The 20,625-nt window shown below is 36.4% G+C and overlaps 2 protein-coding genes and 1 pseudogene across 2 annotated transcripts; 1 reads left to right on the top strand and 2 right to left on the bottom strand.

Moving 5' to 3' along the window:
* Nucleotides 958–3,404, bottom strand: LOC18789092 (probable WRKY transcription factor 9). The gene is made up of 5 exons (XM_007224089.2): nucleotides 3,066–3,404; nucleotides 2,809–2,946; nucleotides 2,306–2,671; nucleotides 2,077–2,190; nucleotides 958–1,821 (listed from the first exon to the last, which is right to left on the bottom strand). Exons 1-5 carry the CDS (start codon nucleotides 3,375–3,377, stop codon nucleotides 1,066–1,068), a joined length of 1,686 nt encoding a protein of 561 aa, XP_007224151.1. The 5' UTR covers nucleotides 3,378–3,404; the 3' UTR covers nucleotides 958–1,065.
* Nucleotides 12,828–15,682, bottom strand: LOC109948743. The gene is made up of 4 exons (XM_020562452.1): nucleotides 15,413–15,682; nucleotides 14,499–14,562; nucleotides 13,313–13,375; nucleotides 12,828–13,169 (listed from the first exon to the last, which is right to left on the bottom strand). Exons 1-4 carry the CDS (start codon nucleotides 15,584–15,586, stop codon nucleotides 13,069–13,071), a joined length of 402 nt encoding a protein of 133 aa, XP_020418041.1. The 5' UTR covers nucleotides 15,587–15,682; the 3' UTR covers nucleotides 12,828–13,068.
* LOC109946492 lies at nucleotides 16,809–17,504 on the top strand (annotated as a pseudogene).

Genomic DNA, 20,625 nt, shown 5'->3' with positions numbered 1-20,625 from the left:
AAGCCACTATTCTTCCTCCCCTCTCCCCTCTCTCTTCCTCCCTTCTCCTCTCTTCCCTCATTTTTACAGACAAAAAGTTTCCCTATTTGTCTTCGTTTGTTATGAGTTTACCTAGCACAGGCGCCTACATCTCAGCGTCGGATCTTCACTTGTGTTTCAGCATCGGATCTCCACCATCATCCTTTTTGCAGTTTCTTTATAAGGAAATATTTTTGCTCACCACTTTAACCCAGTTGTATCCTCACCACCTTTCTCAACACTTAACACGTGTCCATGGGTCTAACCATAGTTTGCTTTGGATTTGTGGAACCAAGGTTATGCTCATGAACACGTGTCAAGTGTTGAGAATTGTGGTAATGGTACACTTGAGTTAAAGTGATGAGCAAAAATGCTCTCTAATGTATAATATTTGCCCCATTTTGCCAATGTTATATCTAAATTTAATTGGATGATCGTGTTGTTAATAGTGAATGTTAGGGCTTCGGGAAGTTTGTGCAAGAGCTTGGCATTGCATGGCTTTTAGCTAAATATTTTTCTCACTGAACAAATTGAAATTTTGTGTAAAACTCAATAACCAAAACAGCACTTAATGAAAAAAATTCAGCATAAATCTATAAATTGTAAACGTTGGTTTATTTAGTGACCAATTTGGCTACAATTTTTTTTTAGTGACTAAATTGAAATTTATATAAAATCAAATGACCAAAAAAGTATTTAACCCTTATCTTTTAAGTACAATCCTTGAATTTACACCTCAAAATGAACTCTTTGGATATTAATGAATCGCGTTTAGAGATGTATATCAAGATTTGTTCGTTTACTTTTCTTTTTCCCCTTCTGTATATTACATATTTAATTACAATATGCATGGGAAGAATGTGATAATATTTAATTACATGAAAAACTCCATCACATATTATATAGTATTAATTTAATTACGTAGAACAAAACCAAATCTAGAAAGAAAATGGCACATATATAGTTCTTGTATATATACCCATAAATTTCTCTTTGCACGAAGGTATTTATTAAGATTACATAAAAACGAAATGATGATAGTATTTATTATTCTAAGCTGTTTTTGCGAATGGGCTTACCATTGGCTGAGAGGGACTGGTGATCAAGGGCCCAATTGTTGCTAGTAGAACTACCATTCTCTCCTCCATCCCTTGGACCAAAAGGATGATTAGCTGTATGATTCTCTTTATTAATGAGGGATGTGATAGCAGCTGCAACAGCAACCCTAAATTTGGGATCTGAAGCAATGGCAGTCACATTCTCAGCCAATGACATATTATTTTCTTCCCCTCTCCAACTTCTCTGATCTTCCACTCCAACTCCTGATGATCTGGAAATAGTGCTGTTAGCCAAAAGACGGCTGGTTATAGAATTAGGGTTTTGATAACTACTTGCAGATCTGCTTGTGCTCATCATCCAGTTACTAAGACCTGGTGGTGCTGATGAGGAGCTGCCCATGGGAATGTTTTGTGGTGTATTGTTGTGATCATAAAAGTTGTTTGTGAGGTCAAGAACAATTCCTTTGGAAGGGTCATGAGAATTGATGGTTCTAAAGTTTGAAGAGGAATGAGATGAAGGGTTCATCCTGTGATCAGGGACATTATAGTAATTAGGGAGGGATGCCTGGGTGTAATTAGAGGGTGTTCCATCTAAAAGATGATGGTTACTTGAATCTAATAACATGAATGAAGCTGCTGCAGAAGCTGTTGAAGCCATGGCTGTTGCACCCACAGGAAGTGGATGGTTATGTGTTCCTTCATATGTTGTTATGAGTATGGACATGTCCTCTAGGCATCTTTGGACCTACAGTATACCAAACAAAACATCCAAAAAGAGATTAAAACTTTTATTTGTTTATGTTATTTAAGAAAATCAACTGCTATTTATAATCTAAAGTGTATATATTATTTTGCAAAGTTGCACTCACTCGTAGAATGAGTGGAAAATGATAAATTCGGAGTGTGAATAACATTTCTTAGACAAGTATCGACAAAAAGGAATTGATATTCAATGCCAGTAATCTTACTAATTAAATACTTAATTTATATGCAAATTTACCTGTTTCCTAACTGGGCATCCAGGAGCTACTGTGCAACGATAATAAGCTCGTGGGCAAGGGTTTCCTTTTGCAATTTTCTGTCCGTATTTCCTCCATTGACACCCATCATTCATCTGAAATATATATACTTATTTATTATCTTAATCACTACAATAATTATATGCATGAAGATGAAGCTACATATACGTTGAGTATATGTGTATAGAAGAAGTAACGAATTATACTCACTGTGGCGGATTCACATCTTGCTCTAACCGAAACCCTAGCTTTTCTGTTGGGTTGGGAAGCAACGTGACTCGAAATTCCGGGCAATTCGGTTCGCTGAAGCTTGTTCTGCAGTAGTGATGATGCAAGACTTGAACGCGTCAATTCTTCCTTCTTGTTGTTCTCTTCTTTATCATCATCTTCTTCTTCTCTTCCGTGTGATTGAATATTGGTAGTTGGGCTGGTTTGTAGCCTCAGTGACAACCCTAGTTGACTCTCTTTCATCATATCTTCATGTGTTGGTGATAATGGAGATCTCTTTGGAATCGTCTTGGGTCCTTGAACAGCATCGGGATCATTACCATCAAGTGATAGAAAGGTTTGAGGATCCTAAATCAATGAAATTCAATTTTATATTAAATAATAAATAAAACAAGGCCAGGCCTGATTTATAATTCATCTCTAAAGGGGGAAAAACAAAAACAAAATTAATAACAGCATAATTAAAATGGGATTAATATACGCACCTTGCTTTGGTTGCTTTGGTGGAGAGCCGTAAATTTCATTTGGAGATCATAATAATCTTTCATGGTTTGCTCCACGACCTTCCTTAAAACTTTGTTTTCTTCTTTCATGCGGCTCATCTCCATTTGTAAAACGCATAGCTAGTTATACATTAATTATATACATAATAGTAGTTAGTTAATTTCGCCAATTATAAAAATAAATAAATTATAATTTACAAGGTTGCTATGTTTATACATAAAATTTAATCTATACGTACCTCTTGATCCGTCTTCATCTTGTTATTCTCCTCCAAAGATGTTTCTACTACTGAGGCATCATCTTCAACTTCCCCAGCAGCGGCTTCTGCTGCTTTTAGGTTGTTATTCTGTGCTCTTGGTTCATGCTCATCCTCCTCTTGTTGTGCTCCTTGTTCAATATCATCGTCGTCGTTAAGATCTTCCTCTTCCTCTTTCTCTTCCTCTTCCTCTTCGCCTTCGCCTTGGTCTCCGTCTTCTCCTTGCTTTTCTTGTTTAGAATCAATCTTGAGTGAGAGATCAATATCCAAGCCCATCTCCTTCTCTCTCCCCATTGAAGTAAGACAAAGTTGCAGAATCTCTCTCTCTCCCCCTCTCTCTTTCACTTTTAATGCTGCTTTTGAGGCACCGAAGTCAATTCTCCCGTCTCAGAGACGTATTATTACACACATAAGGACGCATCTAAGCTTTGACTTTAATTGGGCCCTTAATTTCACTTCCATTAATTAAAGACTACAAGAATCCCATTCCATTTTAATATAACACCACTGACTTGGACACTTCATACATATTAAAATAGGCGCTCATCAAGGCGCAAAGTCGATTCAACCCCTCCCATCCAAGTCCAAACTATACTCTTTGTTTTTATGAATATAAAATGCTCATTTGCTCCCCTCATAAGCAAAGAAAAGAGGGTCACATTTGCTCTCATTAAATAAATATAAAAAAGAAAGCAAATTAACTATGTTATGATTTCAGACTGATGGATCTGCGAATCACTATTATTACCGATACTATCATAAACTTAACCGATTCTATAGTCCGGTAGGTGTGAGAAATCATTCAATTTAGATATTATTTTGTCAAGTTTCTAGCATGAGACTTTACATTCTTCAACAAAATAAGAGTTCATTAGTTTATTATTATAGGAAAATACTTGACTCTTTACATTTAAGAATTCATTCCTCCTTACAAACAAATCACAGTCTCACATGTGTGTAGAAGAAGCTTTTTTTCATAATTTTAATGAGTATTAGATTAAAACAAATACATATTAAATGCAACCAATAAACGCATATTATCAAAATGAAAATATATTCAACAACATAATTGAAAGTGTACATATAAATTTAATATATATTTTTATTGATGTTTTGTCACTAAATTCATAAAGAATTAGAATTTTTTGGACATTAATAAGTTACTACATACTTGACTATATTTAAAACAAGTTAAATATATAGGTTTGATTTTTTACTACAGCCTACTGTAGCCGTTAACCTAGTTGTGCACTTTCAACAGGAATGATAAAAATATGCATGTATTGCCTATCGACTTGGAAACCTGTCTAACCAACTTTAGGCAGCCGCCTAACATCTAGTTCATAATAACGCCGTTCTGGCCATGCCTTGCAAAGAGTACGACACAACCACCCCCGGCACATTATTATTAATTCGTGCAAAGCATTTTCTTTAATTATGTTTATTAAACGTATTTATACATGTACCAAAATACGTATGATTAATAATATATGTATATGTACATAAATACACGAATGTATACATGGCAATGTATATGAAAGTGATGACCATCTTGGATTGTGTAAGAAGGTTTACTAAATCCTTAAATCAATAAGAGCATTCACAATTATGCTCTCTATTTCTTAGCTAAACTTTAGCTAAAAATATAAGTTAATTATTTTAGGAATTCTCTAAAAAATTTCAACTCCAACCATACTCTCTAATTTGGAGAGTCATAAATGCTATAACTCTTTTTTGATTGGTCCATTTCTATTAAAAAAAATTAAATAAAAAATAGTTAGTATTAAATAAAGGTTTGAAATACTCATTAAATAAAATAGCATTCAATTATAGGGAGCCATTAGGAGTCCTTTCTCTCTCCTCATATTTAGGAGCTCCTAGAAGACTCCCTATTTTAGGAGGTGGATAGGGAGCATGGTTGGAGTTGCATTTTTACGATTCCTCCCTAAAATTTGTCTAAAAAGGTGCTTTAGAGAGCCCATTATGAATGCTCTAAGCTCTTATAAATTATTTGCATAACATTGGTCGTCCATTTTGTTTTCATACATCTCTCAGAATTTTTTTTAATATTCCTCTAGAATTAATCAGAGACTTATTTTTTTTATTTTTTTATTTGGTAGATCAATAAACTGTTAATTTGTTAGATATCATACTTTTAAAATAAAATAAATCAGAAACCATATAGTAATATATCTAACTATATATGACCATATATACATATGAGTTTTTCTACGTCAAAGAGATGACCTCCTGAAAGATAAAAGCACACATCCTACTGCTACTCAACAATATATTTCAACGATCGTGAATATTGTTTATCGAACATATTTCCTCTATTTATTGTTTAGTGAATTTTGCAAAGTTGATCTTTGAATGAGAACTTCAAAATAAATAATTTGAATCATAAAAGTATATTGTAGAGTATGCGCCCAAACGAGGGATCAACGCCATATCAACTTACTAATTAATTAATTAGCACTTAATCACCGTTGTATACGACTTGCATTTAGTGTTTTTTATACCATGGTAAAATAGCCAACCCAAAAAAAACCTAAACTATTGGGTGGAGAAGTTGAACATAGATTGGACCCCAAACCTAATCAATGTGGAAATAGTGCTCAATCAACAAGCAGAAGCTTGGTAATTAAATGGTGAGACTGAATAGATATATACACCAATCAACGTTAGACTTTTGCTAATTAGCTGGATCATCAAAGTCATTTCACATTGAGAACTAACTACTAATCAATCGATGGACAAAAGATATAGATATATTAGGGCACCACCCTATATATAATTATATATTATACGATGCATTTAAAACTAGCTATCCAATTTGGTATATTTTTATTTTGGAAAACCAAATAAAATAACAATTTTCTGACATCATCTTCCCCGGTGGAATATGAACCTTGTACGAAATCCTATAACAAGAGAAACCTTGGGATCAGATCTTGAATTTGTCAACTAGAAGACCTCCCGCTTCTCCCGATACACTCGTATGTATGTTTATAATAATAAACTGTGTTTATTTATTTATTTCGTTTTAATTATCCTATATCCACCTCCTCCCACGTTAACTATGAAGACTTAAATAGATGACACAATTCATGGTGTGTGCCATTTTATTTTCCTCTTTCTCTGCTATTCACAAAAGTGTATTGTTGGCGTGACTTGTGGATATTGACTTACTTTCTTTACACACCAAGAATTCCTATTATAATTGTAATTGATTTACTTTAATTCCTGATTTCCTACTGCAAATAGATTTAGGAATTTATTATTTACTTGCCCATTCAGGTTTCATTGTATTATAAATATGACCTCCTACAAGGAGAAGAATACACAGAAAATTCCCACAAACAAATATTCTCTCATAGTTTTAATATTTTAGCATGGTATCAGAGCCTAGTTCGATCTAGGGACCTGTGCTTGTGTTCTTCTTGAAATTTAAGTGCTCTTCTCCCCCCCTTGAGAAGGGGGGGGAAGGGGGAGGGAGAGTGAAAGGGATATGTTTATTGACCTATCCCAATTACCTTGACATATTTCCATGAAGATGTTGCTTATTTCTTGACTCCGACGACCCCTTCTCTTCAAGGGGAGAGGAAGATTGAAGAGAAGTTGTGTCTGAGTGAATTAGCTAAAGTTTATATGGAAGAATTTATTGTTGCCACTGCCGTGCTCATGGGGTTTCGGTGTTCTGCCTTACCTATTGCCGTGCTCACAGGGTTTCTGTGTTCTGCCTTATCAATTGCTATGGTCACACAGTTTCTGTGTTCTGCCTTACCTACTGCCGTGCTCACAGGGTTTCTGTGTTCTGCCTTATCTACAGCCGTGCTCACAGGATTTCTGTGTTTTGCTATGTGCCCTATTTTTTAGGGTTTGCTCTTGTGTTTCCGCTGTGAACTTTGTTTTAGTTTGTCACTTGTTTCACTTGTGGTTGACTAAAAGATCTTCTCTACAATTGTTACTTCTCAAGTATGGTGTTTTGTGACTCGCTTGTCAAGTTGAGCGTGCGAAATATCTTTGCCCAACTTGAGGGGGAGTGTTGGCGAGTCCTTACTTAGTTAGAATTTTGGTTCCTTATTTCATTAGAATTTTGGTTACTTACCAATTATATTTTATCCTATTGTAATAGAGATTATTTTATTTAGTGTTATGGGGGTTGATGATTTTTTCAACCCTCATAGAGGTAGCACCACCGACTCATTCTCTCATTCTCCACCAACCATTGTTGAGTTGAGTGCCCAGATGGCTCCGCTCCTACAGATGCAGACTTTGACCCCGAACCCGATCCAGAATCAGGATCCTCTTTTGACGACCCCGACCCCGACCCCGACCCCGACTATGATGACGACCACCCCGACCCCGACCCCGACTATGACGACGACGACCTCGACCCCGACCCCGACCCCGACCACGACTCCGAAGACGACCTCGACCCGACCCGACCCGACCCCGACTCCGAAGACGACCCCGACCCCCACTCCGATGATGACCCCAACCCCGAATTTGTCTCTGATTCATACCCTGATCCCGATTTCGACTCCGACTCCGGCCTTGACTCAGGCTCAGATTCCGATCTTAATTCCTACTCAACCTGTATCCTATGCATCTTCCGCTACACAGATTATGACTTCTCGACTAACGACCCCGACATATGGACCAGATTGCGCATTTTGTGAAATCCGAGGATCAATTGACGGATATTTTGACAAAGGCGATTTCCAGTAAAGCATTCCACAATTCACTAGATCAGTTGGGCATTGGCGACATCTATGCACCAACTGAGGGGGAGTGTTGGCGTGACTTGTGGATATTGACTTACTTTCTTTACACACCAAGAATTCCTATTATAATTGTAATTGATTTACTTTAATTCCTGATTTCCTACTGCAAATAGATTTAGGAATTTATTATTTACTTGCCCATTCAGGTTTCATTGTATTATAAATATGACCTCCTACAAGGAGAAGAATACACAGAAAATTCCCACAAACAAATATTCTCTCATAGTTTTAATATTTTAGCATGTATTGACTGACAGTCTTATATTATTAGAAAGAATTTGCAGCTTAAGTGGTTAATAACGTTAATTCATGCGTCTGAGATTGAGGTTGAAATTTCATAGTTGGCTAACTGGTTTATTAAGGTGGTAATTCCTAGCATTTGTTCTACACTTTTCAGGTCTATGAACGACCAATTAGCAGTTTGCTTCGTCTTGGAGGTAGGGATAACAATGTATCTAATCAGAGATGGGTGGCCATTCACATCCCCATTTTCATTAAGTTTCTTCCCCATTCCCGTCTTCATAACCTTAATATTCAAATCGGTGAGATTAGATTATATTAGAACAGGTTCCTGCTCCACCCCAATATAAAGACACGAATAAAAATAATAGTTTGAACGAGAAAATCATAAGTAAGATTATATTATAGTAGGTTAACAGACAATACAAAAGGAGAGGATTTAGGTTAGGGATTAGAATATCATCTCCGCCACACCCCGAATATTATACCCAAAAATCTCCTTAGACCCGTCACATACCCAATTTGTATCCTTCATAATGCATTAGGATTGAAACCCCGTAAAGACCCTAACCTGTGGAGAGAATTGTCATCTCTATTTGGATGGTTGTTGTCGCAATTTCCTATTGCATGGCTCTGTTTTCATCTCTAAAGGTTTGTTTTATTTATTTGTTTTTAATACTCACCAAGGGGGGAAATATTTTAAAAACCTCAAGTGCATGGAAAAACACGTATTTTTCTATAAATTAAATTTAAAACCAACAAAAATAATTATTAGTGCACAAATATGCTTCATGTATAGCTCGACTTGAACCTTGCCCAGAATTCGACTAACAAATTTAATGAAAAACTGAAGTACAGGTTGGAAAGTTTTCCCAAACTTGTTTCCTAAGCGCCTTGTACATTGGAACTATATAAACTGTCACGTTCCTTAATATTAATATTATTTCGACATTTTAAAAGTCAAGTGTGTATAAGAAAAGACTTGGATTTTTGGACCTGCAGCTGTCCAAAGGAGATGATCATGAGAGACCACTGTCAGTGGAGACTGAAGACTCGTGCAATGGCAACAAAAGCTCCAGCCCTCCTCATGATAATTTATTTTATTTTATTTTGGTTTTTGGTAAACTCTAAAAAATTATATTTTATTTGTGTGGAATTTATGAATTGCTACGTTTGTTCCAGTGCACATGTCATAACCATTAAATTGCAGGGTTTTGAAGAATAATATTATATATTTTGGTTGAGTTGTTTTGCACCCCTTCAAAGAGTCAATAGCTTTGTTTGGACATGGGGATTAGTACTCTAGTCATGATTTAAAAGGTATGGCTTTTGATGCGGAAATCATTCTCCCCTTTGGCCACGTGAAATTAATTAATTTCATCACAATTGAGAATTGAGATGAGATTATATATTTTTGGCCTGAATTAATCCATTATTTTAAGAAAGTTGGAGTTTTGCTTGCAACCTTATTTAAGAAATATCTTTTTTAATTTAAATTTTGCTGTGCAAAAACAAAAGAAATAAATTACTTATTTTCGTGTGGATGTCTTAATTAATTTTCTCTAAACTCCAAGAGCCCTAAAGTCCAAGGCCTAAGTCTTTGATTAACGTAATTATTACTACTCAGCGCCAAATCCAAAGCCGAGCCTATAGCCAGGCACATTAGCTCAACTCTCCAAACCAGCATGGATTTTTAATTATGCGGGTATTGCAATAAGCCAGAAAACAGAACCGTGCATGCAATGCTTTCTGCAGAAAAGGCTCGGAATGATTTGGAGGCTAGGACAAAAACCCAGAGGCTTTCAATGTTTGTTTTCATGGCAGAGAGTGGAGAGAGAGTGGGTTTTGGTTTGGAAATTAGAGTGAGAGAAATTGATCCCAGATTGATGGCAAGTTGAAAATTCGAGTGAGAGAAATTAATTCTAGATTGATGGCATAATGATATAATTTTCTGTGTGAAAAGACATTTTTGCCCATGCCATGTCATCATTTTTAATGGAAAAATTGACTGAAATGATGGTTTCTGAAACTTGAGGCATAATTAAAGTACCACGGTAATAATTTAACAAAGTGAGGGATAGGGACGGACCGAGGAATATGAACTCGTAGGGTCATAGTGTAAAAGTTCAATTTTTTTTTAAAGATTAAAGCTTGGTGGGGAGAGGGTTAAAGGTTCGTGAGTGGGTGGAGATTGGGGATTTAGGTTTAGGAAATGGGGGTTTTGGAGTTTTGAGAAGGGTCTGTTCTGTTTGGTCGAAGAGAAGGGTCTGTTTCAACTACAATATGTTCTTTTTTCTTTTTTTTTTTTCGAAGACCTGGACCAAAACGACGTCGTTTTAGCCAGGTCTTTTTTAAAAAAAATTCATTGCTGCTGGTCCAAAACGACGCCGTTTTGGCCAGTCGGGTTTTTGAAAAAAAATTAGAAGCTGACCCAAAACGACGCCATTTTGGTAAGCTTCTTTTTTAAAAAAAAAAAACTCAACCCCTGTTCAGCTTCTTCTTATTCAGATTTGCAGCTCCTTTTTCAGCCATTCATGGAGTCACACACAGGTTCAAAGGGACCTTCTACCTTACATTCATGGAGTCCATAGGGTCGTTTGACCCCATTGACCCCACTGTGGGTCTGTCCTGGTGAGGGACGAAAAATAAAGTTTGGGCTTAGTCCATGAACTATTACTACAATTTTGCTTTATGTTTTAGTTATTATTTACTTAGTGAATATTAAAGGAAAAAAATTTTAAAAATTGAATTACTAATTATTACGTAATATAATTTATGAAGTTAATTAAAATATTTAATACTAATTATTTGCTAAAAAAAATAATTAAAATGTAATTACTAATTGAACTAATTAAATAAGGCAAATATATTATTTAATTACTAAAATTAAAATTTTGATAAATTAATTCACCTAAATACCCTAAGTTTATATATATATATATATATAATTACCTCTCCTGCAGAATTTGCCATATTAGACTTCTCCTGACTAAGTTTCGTATGCAAAGGTAGCTTTCATTGAGAGAACTCTAATCCGACAAATATTTACCGGCATAGACTTGTGCCGACGAAATTTCGTCGGGAGGTGTTTGTGTTTTATTTTATTTTTAAAAAATTTAAATATATAAAATTAATTTCTTTTTGTGTTTTATTTTATTTTTAAAAAATTTAAATATATAAAATTAATTTCTTCACTTTTTTTTTTTTGGCCAACTTCTTTAATTTAATACTTAAGTTTTTATTAAAATAAAAAAATAATTAAAACGATAGAATAACACAGAAAGATAAAAAATACACTAACTTCATTTTCAGATAGAGGCTTGCGTATTAGCGATTTTCAAACCACAACATAAACCGAATTTCATTCAAATTTCAATTGAAAGGAGATGTCTTATCCTTTTTAATTTAAATTATGCTATGCAAAAACCAAAAAAATAAATTATTTATTTTCGTGTGAGTGCCTTAATTAATTTTCTCCAATGGCTAATTGTAGGGTTGGAATTTTCACCCGACAAATCAACAAACCGGCCAACTCGATCTAATTTTTTTGCCTGAAAAACCGTACATTTCGTTCTCGGTCGATTATGGGGTGGTTTTTTTGGCTCGACCTGACGCAAGAATCCTCTATAGGTGAAATTCAATTCCTAATGAGAATTCCAATTTCTGATTAGTAAACACATCATAGAAGTTGAAGGCATAAGGTTTGAAACCTCTGACCTCTCATATACTCAACCTCTTACAGCTACACCAACATGGTTCGTTGTTTGAAAATCATATCATTAATATATGATTATATTACCAATCAAATAGTATTAAAAAAATATTATATAGTTAGAGTTTCCTAACATCACTCTAACACCACCACTTTAAATTTTAAACCCCAACCATCGCTTATTCTAGGTAGCTTACTTGGAATATCAGTCAAGCATATTCGCAATCCCTGGGCAAAAAGGTAGTTGACTACTCATCCAAAGAAATACCGTCAAATGGGGCTTATATACGCACCTTTTCTCTCCCTCATCGTCGTCTATATATATCTCACATCTTCCCTGTCAGCTGCCGCCTCCAACACCTTCAGATCTAGTGCACTATCACCATCTCCGATGCTCAATCTCTCTCTCCATCTCTATCTCAGTCTTTTCGTTGCTGAACCGTGCCGATTGAAACCATCAGTTTGGCCGACAGTTGGCAAACATTGGAGCTACGTCGGTAGCGATTTCGTTTTTTACTATACTGGTGATGTCGTCGGTACATCGGAAGCTTAGAATCGGGTCGATAACGAACCGATTTCACCCCTAGCTAATTGTGTCAAGCTCATGCTTTTAAATATCATATGCTTCCCAATTGTCTTTCACATTGGCACCCCAGTCACAATTTTGTCACTGTTTGAACTTCTTTAGTACAAGTGATCGTCTAAACTACAGAGGAGAGGGGTTTCTCATACACACGCACACAATTATGATGTCATGGGAGTTCGAACTTAGGTCCTATAGCTTGTAAGTCAAGGTATTTTTCCACTGAGCTAGACCCGTTGGTGAACCATCTACATTTAAACACTATATTATTGTTGTATTTTTTTTCGACGTGAGTGTTTGGGACAGTTTAAAACCCAATAAATAAATGCGTGGAATTGGGCCAGATTAGTGGCCATTGCAGAGATGTGGGCATTTTGACTTAGCTTTAAATAGTAAACAGGCAAGCCAAGAGCAGATTTGTGAGAACATGCAAGAATTCAGCTTTAGATAGATGAAATAGACCATAATTTAATAGTTTAGGTAAAGCATGAGAATTTTGTTTTGCATCAATATGACAGGATAGATGAGAGTGAACAACATGTAAAGATTCACCTGGAGGAACATATTGATTGACAGGACCCGACCCAATTTCCGCTTTGGAATTCGGGCCAAGCCCTATGCGTGTCCGACACCTGGCAATTGTCGGGCACAATGACCTCTTTACCCTTCCTGGAGATAAATATGGTTAAAACTTTCTCTGGACTCCTGCTTTAATTTCGGCAGAGACTCCCCTGTAATTTGACTAAACCCAAATTTTCCACCTGTCAAACAAACTGATAAATCCACACCAACTGCCAGAATAGGGTAACTAAATATTCACCAGTTCTGGTTATCTAATCCAACCAGATATCAGAGCAGTTACTAATTGTTTACAAGAATTTAAGTAGGTTACAAGAAATCCTACAGCTTGGAAATAGCGTGGGAGCTAGGAGATGGCCTGGTGGTGGATTCCTGCACACTCGACTGCCTGGGGGGCGCAAAACATTTCAAAGTGTGAGTGGACCAAAATAAAGTTCTAGAAAATAGTATATGAACATAATAACCCCCACTGTAAAATAATGATAATCATACGACTGAATATTTAAACTGCACTTGAATTATGATAAGTCCAAAGCATTTAGGTAAACATATATATACCGTTACTGCTCGATATTAAGAAACTCAAGTAAAATCACTGAAATCAATATTTGCATAATTGCACTGACATTCCTCTAAACTGAATATGTAAACTGCACTGAATTAGGGTAAATTCAAGCATTCACATAATATATACATCTATATATATATATCCAGATGTAGGATATGCTCAATACTAAGGAAATATTGAGTAAAATCACTGAAATCAATATTTGCATAAAAGCACTGAAATTTCTTTAAAACTACCACCTAGGTGTACCCCTGTAAAACTGTCAAATCCTCTGTAAATCCGTCAATTCCCCTGGCAGGTCTCGGCGACACATAGTGTATCCGAGCCGCAAACTGGCAGGATTCAGGAGACCGTAGTCAGCCTGATCCGCAATCCTGGCACTCACGGTCCGGGCGTCCCCAAAACTCGTGAGGCAAATGTCAAGTGCACTGACGTAACTGAAAGTAAACTGGATGTCTGTAGACATCATCATATCCGAAGGCAACATAACCCGAAGGCAATCTGGATGTCCGTAGACATCGTCTTATTTGACGGCAACCTGTTTCTGTAACCGGGTACCCACAGTGGTTTAAGAAAATATTAACTGCTGAGAAAATATCAAATATAAATATCATAATATTTCTGAAAGATCTGATGAATAACTGAATCTTTATTCAATCTATAACTGTGCTGCCCTTTTTATCTGATAGAAAACTCAAACTCTGCTTTCTATAATTCATGGTGGTCTAAAATAATTATCTTGGATAAAATCTGACATCCTCTGTATTCTGATAAAATCTGAGCTAGATATTTCTGAATCATAAATCTCAAAGTTTGTTGTCCAAATAACTTTAGCAAAATCAGCTAAGCAATGTATAGAAGGAATCTTTAAATTCATAGGAATAAATCACACTGAATAAAACTGATTCAGAAAATCATATAAAAAAAAGAAAGGTCCACTCACTGCTGGTCCGAGCTAGCTGGACCTCTTGAAGGTCCCTCCTGTGGTTCAGTTTGGCCTCTGATGCCTGTTTAACCATGAATATTCAATTACTAAACTGCTCAATAAAAACATTAAATTAAATACCCTGACCCCCTGCTCCTAGAAATACGTGCTCTCATTGTAAAGTCAACTCTATGTCCAGAATGGCCTTAAAAGACCGGAAACCTTACAAAGCGATAAACTGTTAGACCGGCCGATCCGGAACCCCGTGGGGTCCACGATCTCCGATGGCCGATCTGGGATTCTCTAGAGGTTCCTCACTGTGTAAAACCCATGTCCTGCGAGTTTTGTCCGAAATGGACGGTCAGATTGGCCAAAATCGCGCTATCGCTTAAAACCCTAACCCTAGCCCCAGGGTTCGCGATTTCGGAGTATCCGGGACTCCGATTCGCAATCCGTTGAATCCTACACGATCCTGAAACAATGTAGAACAACATATCCGAAATGGGGTGCGATCCAACGGCGAGTCGACACTGTACCTGGGAATCGCATATTATGGAAAATCCGTTCGGGGCTCAAACGGACTCCGAATTGAGATCCGCGAAATCCTACGTGCTCGTGACGACTAGGAGATCATTTTAAGACAAAAATGTAATCCACTATGCTGCCCACACGCCGCCACAAGCGCCGGCAGCGAGTGGGTGTCTAGAGTAAACTCCGGCGGCCGGATAAACTCCAAATTGCTTGCCAAGATTCCTACCCTAGGTCCAGGACATCAATTAGAGTCACTTTTGTTCTTGGACCAAGACCAAAAACTAATCGGAACCAGCCGGAACAAAGCTGAAACCGTCGGCATAATATGGGTAAAACTTCAAAATCGATCTCTAATACCTACATAAATGGATAGAGTACCAAGAGTAGACGAAGTTTCATACCTGGCTCGACGGATTTCGTGCCGGAGTCGCCAGCAAATGGAAAAATATAGCCGAAAAAGCCTCACCATTTCTTAGCTTCGATTCGAGCTCATCAGTAGCCAATTGGATCGGGTCTTGGGTGGGTTTTATAGAGGAGGACGAGATGAACATTTTTCGTGAAGGTAGCGTGGCCATCCAGTGAACGACGATGTCAATTTTGTGGTTTGGAAGTTGAACAGTCACTGTTGCTACAGTGACTGTCGAAAAACAAAAAGAAGAAGAATGGCTGAAGCTGCTCGAACCGGAAGAAGGAGAGAAAAATAAAAAAGGGTTCGGGTACTGTAGGGGTACTGTAGCAATAAGAAATTTAAAATTCCTTTTACGTCCTTTTTGCTTTTAGACCTTTTCTCGTTAGTTATAATTCGAAATTGGGCGTGCCACGTGTCTACGAACTCGTATCGTCGAGCTCTACCCAACGGCGTAGGTGGAATTGCCAAATTCCTTCTCAGTCAAAAAGTCAACTTTTCCCCCTCTTAAAAGAGGTGAGGACAAAGTCGTCTTTCCGCTAGAATAAATTAATACTAATTTTAGGATATTTTGTTTTGGGTTATTACATTGATTGTCTAAGGTAACATGTTAGGATCTCCTATAATGGGTGCTTTACCCTTTTTTCAATAAAAAAAATTTTTTTTAAGGATATTTTCTATTGAGAGAGGCGATAGTATATTAAACTCACACACACTTTACGGATGCTAAGACTTGAACCTAGGACCTTTCCTGAGGGAATAAATACTCCAAACCACTACACTAATGGGTCCTTTGTTGCTTTACCTTTATCTAACATATTGTTGGGATTAAAAGAAGATGATGTCATGAAATAAAACAACATAGATTTGGCCTGAATCTAAAACCAGTATGCAGACCCAAGCAACTAAATTTGGATTTACGGATTGAATTCCAAATTCACACCCCAAACCATCCATTATCCAAACATGCCCAAAATTAATCAATTCAATAGCAGATGCATCTGTACATTTGTAAGTTCTTTATTTTTAGAAAAGAGATGTAATGGGTCGAATCGGAGGTGTGTATACCATTCTCATCCCCATTCCCATTTAGCTTTTTTCCCCATTCCCATTTAGCTTTTTTCCCCATTCCCATTCTGATAAAATACCAAATCTCCTACATTTAGAATGGAATGTTCATTCCCCCCTTCCGTAATATTTGCTTGTATCAAAAATGAAAAATGAAAAACATATCCCTGCATTTAATTCTCATTCAAAATGTTATCTCCAAGAATTCATTAGGTTGCCCTATTGCAACTCTATATATAGCGTAGGCTATCCTCTTAAGAAAACTCGCAAATGCATAATTTTCTTGCCAGTTTGTATTGTTCATTTTATTTTCCCTGAGAGCCATGTCTAGAAAGAAGGTGAAACTAACCTACATCAGCAATTACTCGACTAGAGAAACAACATTCAAGAAAATGAACTAGGATCTGATGAAGAAAGTGTGTGAACTCAACAACCTCTATGATGTTCCAGTGTGTGCCCTAATTTATACCCTATCTGATACTCAACATGAGATTTGGCCATCCTCTCTCCAAGTGCAAGGCGTTCTTAAAAAAAAATTAAGACCCTGCCGGAGATGGAACAGAGCAAAAAGATGGTGAATAGGGAGGAGAACAACTGAAGAAACAAAGGAAGGAGAAAAGGGAGAATGAGATGACAATGGTGCTATTCTAGAGTTTGACTGGTAAGTCCCTTCACAGTTTGAACATGGTTTCTTTGAATGATTTGGGTTGGCTGATTGACCAAAGCTTGAAGGAGATTCGCGTCAAAATTAAGATTCTAAGTGAGGAGGAGGAGAACTAACAATTCCAAGTAGAACCAACAGGACTGCTAGTGCCTGCAACAACATATCATTGAATGGAGAGGCAGGCTTTCGAAACTAACAGTATAGAGACAATGCAGAGGCATCCATGGTTCATGGGCATCAAAAACCCACAAGATCAGCATATAGGGGTGAGGATTGGTGGCGGAGATGAGATTATGCCATTTTGGGTCAAAATCACATGAATGCTATTTGATCTAATAATGCCTTTTTCCCTTAAATTATTTAGTATTTGTTTCTAGGTAGTCTCTCTGCACTAGCCAAAAGTATAAATTGATTTCTTTGATAATTTTGAATTCATAATTCAGGGCGAATGGTCATGAGTCACAAGGACTAATATAAATGCAAATAATTATATAAGGTTAATATGAATATGGAAGCGCAGTAATCACAAGAGATTAATCCAGATGTAGAGGAGTTCACCAGCAACAACAAGCCCACAAGATATACGCCAAATAGTGAAACATTGAAAAACCTAAAAAATAAATTTGATTGATTAAAATTTTAAAAGGTCCCAGTGGAAAACTACATTGGCATGTAGACCAATAATCTAGGTTTGAACCCCCTTGGTACCTACCTTCTAAACTTTGGCACCACTATTTAATATTATGAGGGTAAAAGGGTATGAAACTTAGTATTAAATAAATGAAAACATTAAACAAAACCCACATTCTAAAGTTGGGTAGTTACCTTCAGAAGGAAGTTGCCCCACACGTGTGAAGAACTTTCAAGCCTAAGACATGGGAATACGTGTGATTGTTGGGTCCAACAAGTGAATATATGCAGTGGCGAAACCAGAATTTCATGTGTATGGGGGCCTCTTACAAATTATAAAGAATCAAAAATACAAACTCACAATACGAAAAATAGTATATACATATATATATATATATCACATATGTCAAGAATTATATTGCTTATTGGTTGCAATCATAATCCTAGACAAATGGATAGACAAATACATTCCGAGCAAGAAAAATTGCAAGAGATAGACAAAGAGTAGCGATTTAGCAAATATCTTTAAAGCTTTTCCCCCCATTAAACCCAATAGAAAGAAAAAATCAAAATTTCACAAACTAAAAAAAACTTAGGTCCCTTTATGCATTCATATCATACATGAAAAAATATTGACTAAGTATGAAAAATTGTTTTTTGGAATAATCATTTTCTCAATATAATTTTGGGCGGCTTTTATTCCTTACACATCAAATAAGAAAACTTGATTTTATGAGATTTTAGTATGAAATATATATTGACTTAATGAGCCATCATTTTTAGCCTAAATCGTATTTTGCACTAAAACCGATTTTTCATATTTTGATTTGGTTGGAATTTGATTTTCTAGTATTTTTATTTGAATCTAAATATGGGGTACTTCCTTATTTACATTGTAAACTTAAGTAAATAGAGTAATATTAAAATAAATGAAAGTAAAAGGACAAAGACATTTACTTAAATGTTGAAAATTGAAATAAAGTAATCTGTACACATGGAGTGCACCACTACCAGTTGAGCAAAATGGCAATTTAAAGCACCTCCTTGTGTCTTAATAGGTCTGCCACAACACATGTGAATATATATCAAAACGTAAAGTATTTGAAATAATATACATATAAAAATACGTAACAGTATATTATTTTTAAAATATAAAAACATTGAGTGGGGGCTTGGGACCACATTGGTCCCAGTGTGGCTTCGCCCCTGAATATATGCTCTAATACTATGAAGGAAGTTGAAGTTCCATCCCAAAATTACTTACAAATAGGGAAAACAGCTCAACTCCGTATAATCTCATGCTAGGTCTTTTAACAGTTCAATGTTGGACAATACTCTCAACATCCTCACCCCTTCACCCATTTTCCCTTTTCTTTTTTTTTTTAATATACTTTTTCATTTCTGTTAATAAATCTAAAACAGAAAACACATAACATATGACAAATTATCCTCCACTTCATTAGGGAATGTCCTAAGTATGTATTACTACTTATAATTTTATTTCACATTCCAATTCATTGTCTGAAAACCCACTTTCATTTAAAGTAATGGTCGGACCCGTAAGTTGAAGGTAACAGTTGCCATGTATTGTGTACGAAAGTCTCTTCCTCCATTCTCTTCGATCTTCTTTGCCCTAATTTCTTCCCATGCCAACGAAAGAACCCACCCCACCCAAAGATTATCTTCAACTGATTGGTTTAATTTGCATCCCTACCCTCATCTTGCTGCAAAGCTCTCATTGTTGTCACCGCATACTCAACTCTCGTGCAAAATTATCAATTGTTTCACATACCCAAATCACTTGACCATTTTTTCTTCTTGCTTTCTCCGGTGACTACCGACAATAATGTATGTTGTGCCCAAAGTGATACTATGTGCTAAAAGTAGTACTCTACCAAATTTTTGGATTGTTTTAACTGCCTCTCCCCCTCATGTTTACTAGTTTTTGTGGTTGCTATGCTAAAAGTGGTACATTACCAGATTTTGAATTGTTTTACTGCATCTCACCAGTTTCTGCTATAGAACATTAGTGAAACTTTGTTCTCAACGTGACAGAATACCAATTTGAATTGTTTTGCTATATTCATCAATACCGTCATGCGGTCATCAATTCACAGCCCTTAGAGCAGCTCCAGCGCTGCTATCAAACTGGGCAAAAGGCCCCCCTGGCAAGCCCAATGAGGCTCCAGTGTAGGAATCCAACCCGGGCAAGGCATGAGACCCACCAGCCCGGGTAAGCCCACAGGCAGAAATTGACTGGGATGTTGCCCGCGGGCTGTTGACGTCAGCAGCTGATTTTCAAATATTTTTTTTTTACTGTTGGACCCACCAGCCCACATTGCCCAATGGTTACAAGTCACGTGGCTTCTCCTGGAGCCTCCGATCAAAAAATCTTGCACAATCCAACTGTTGTCCAATTTTTGGCTAAAAAAATTGAAAAAAATTATCAAAAAATTTTAAAAAAAATATCAAAACATTATGGAAATTTTTTCTATACATACCTACTAATATTATTCACTTTCCACACCAAATTTAATTTCAAAATTTTATCTTTATTTTTAGGTGAGAATTTTACGATAAATATTAACATTTGGGAATCGAAAATCTTATCTGAAAAGCTTATCAAAATCAATGGTTTAAGTATAAAAAATGAAAAATAAATTTAAATGAATAGTAATTGCCTTAGACTTAGCCCTCATGGGTGAAACAACAAATGACAAGACTGACACTATTCATATAAATAGTGGCAGCCCTTGCTTGCCCTTGCCCTAAACTTAGCCCTTATGGATGGAGACGCTCGTATAACAAGATAGGCCTCCAAGGTGTGGCCAAGTGTCAACGTTTCA

The sequence above is a fragment of the Prunus persica genome, chromosome G1, assembly GCF_000346465.2.
Source record: "Prunus persica cultivar Lovell chromosome G1, Prunus_persica_NCBIv2, whole genome shotgun sequence".
NCBI classification, from domain to species: Eukaryota; Viridiplantae; Streptophyta; class Magnoliopsida; order Rosales; family Rosaceae; genus Prunus; species Prunus persica.
The sequence above is the reverse complement of the archived record's forward strand: the minus strand, read 5'-3'. Positions and strand labels throughout refer to the sequence as shown.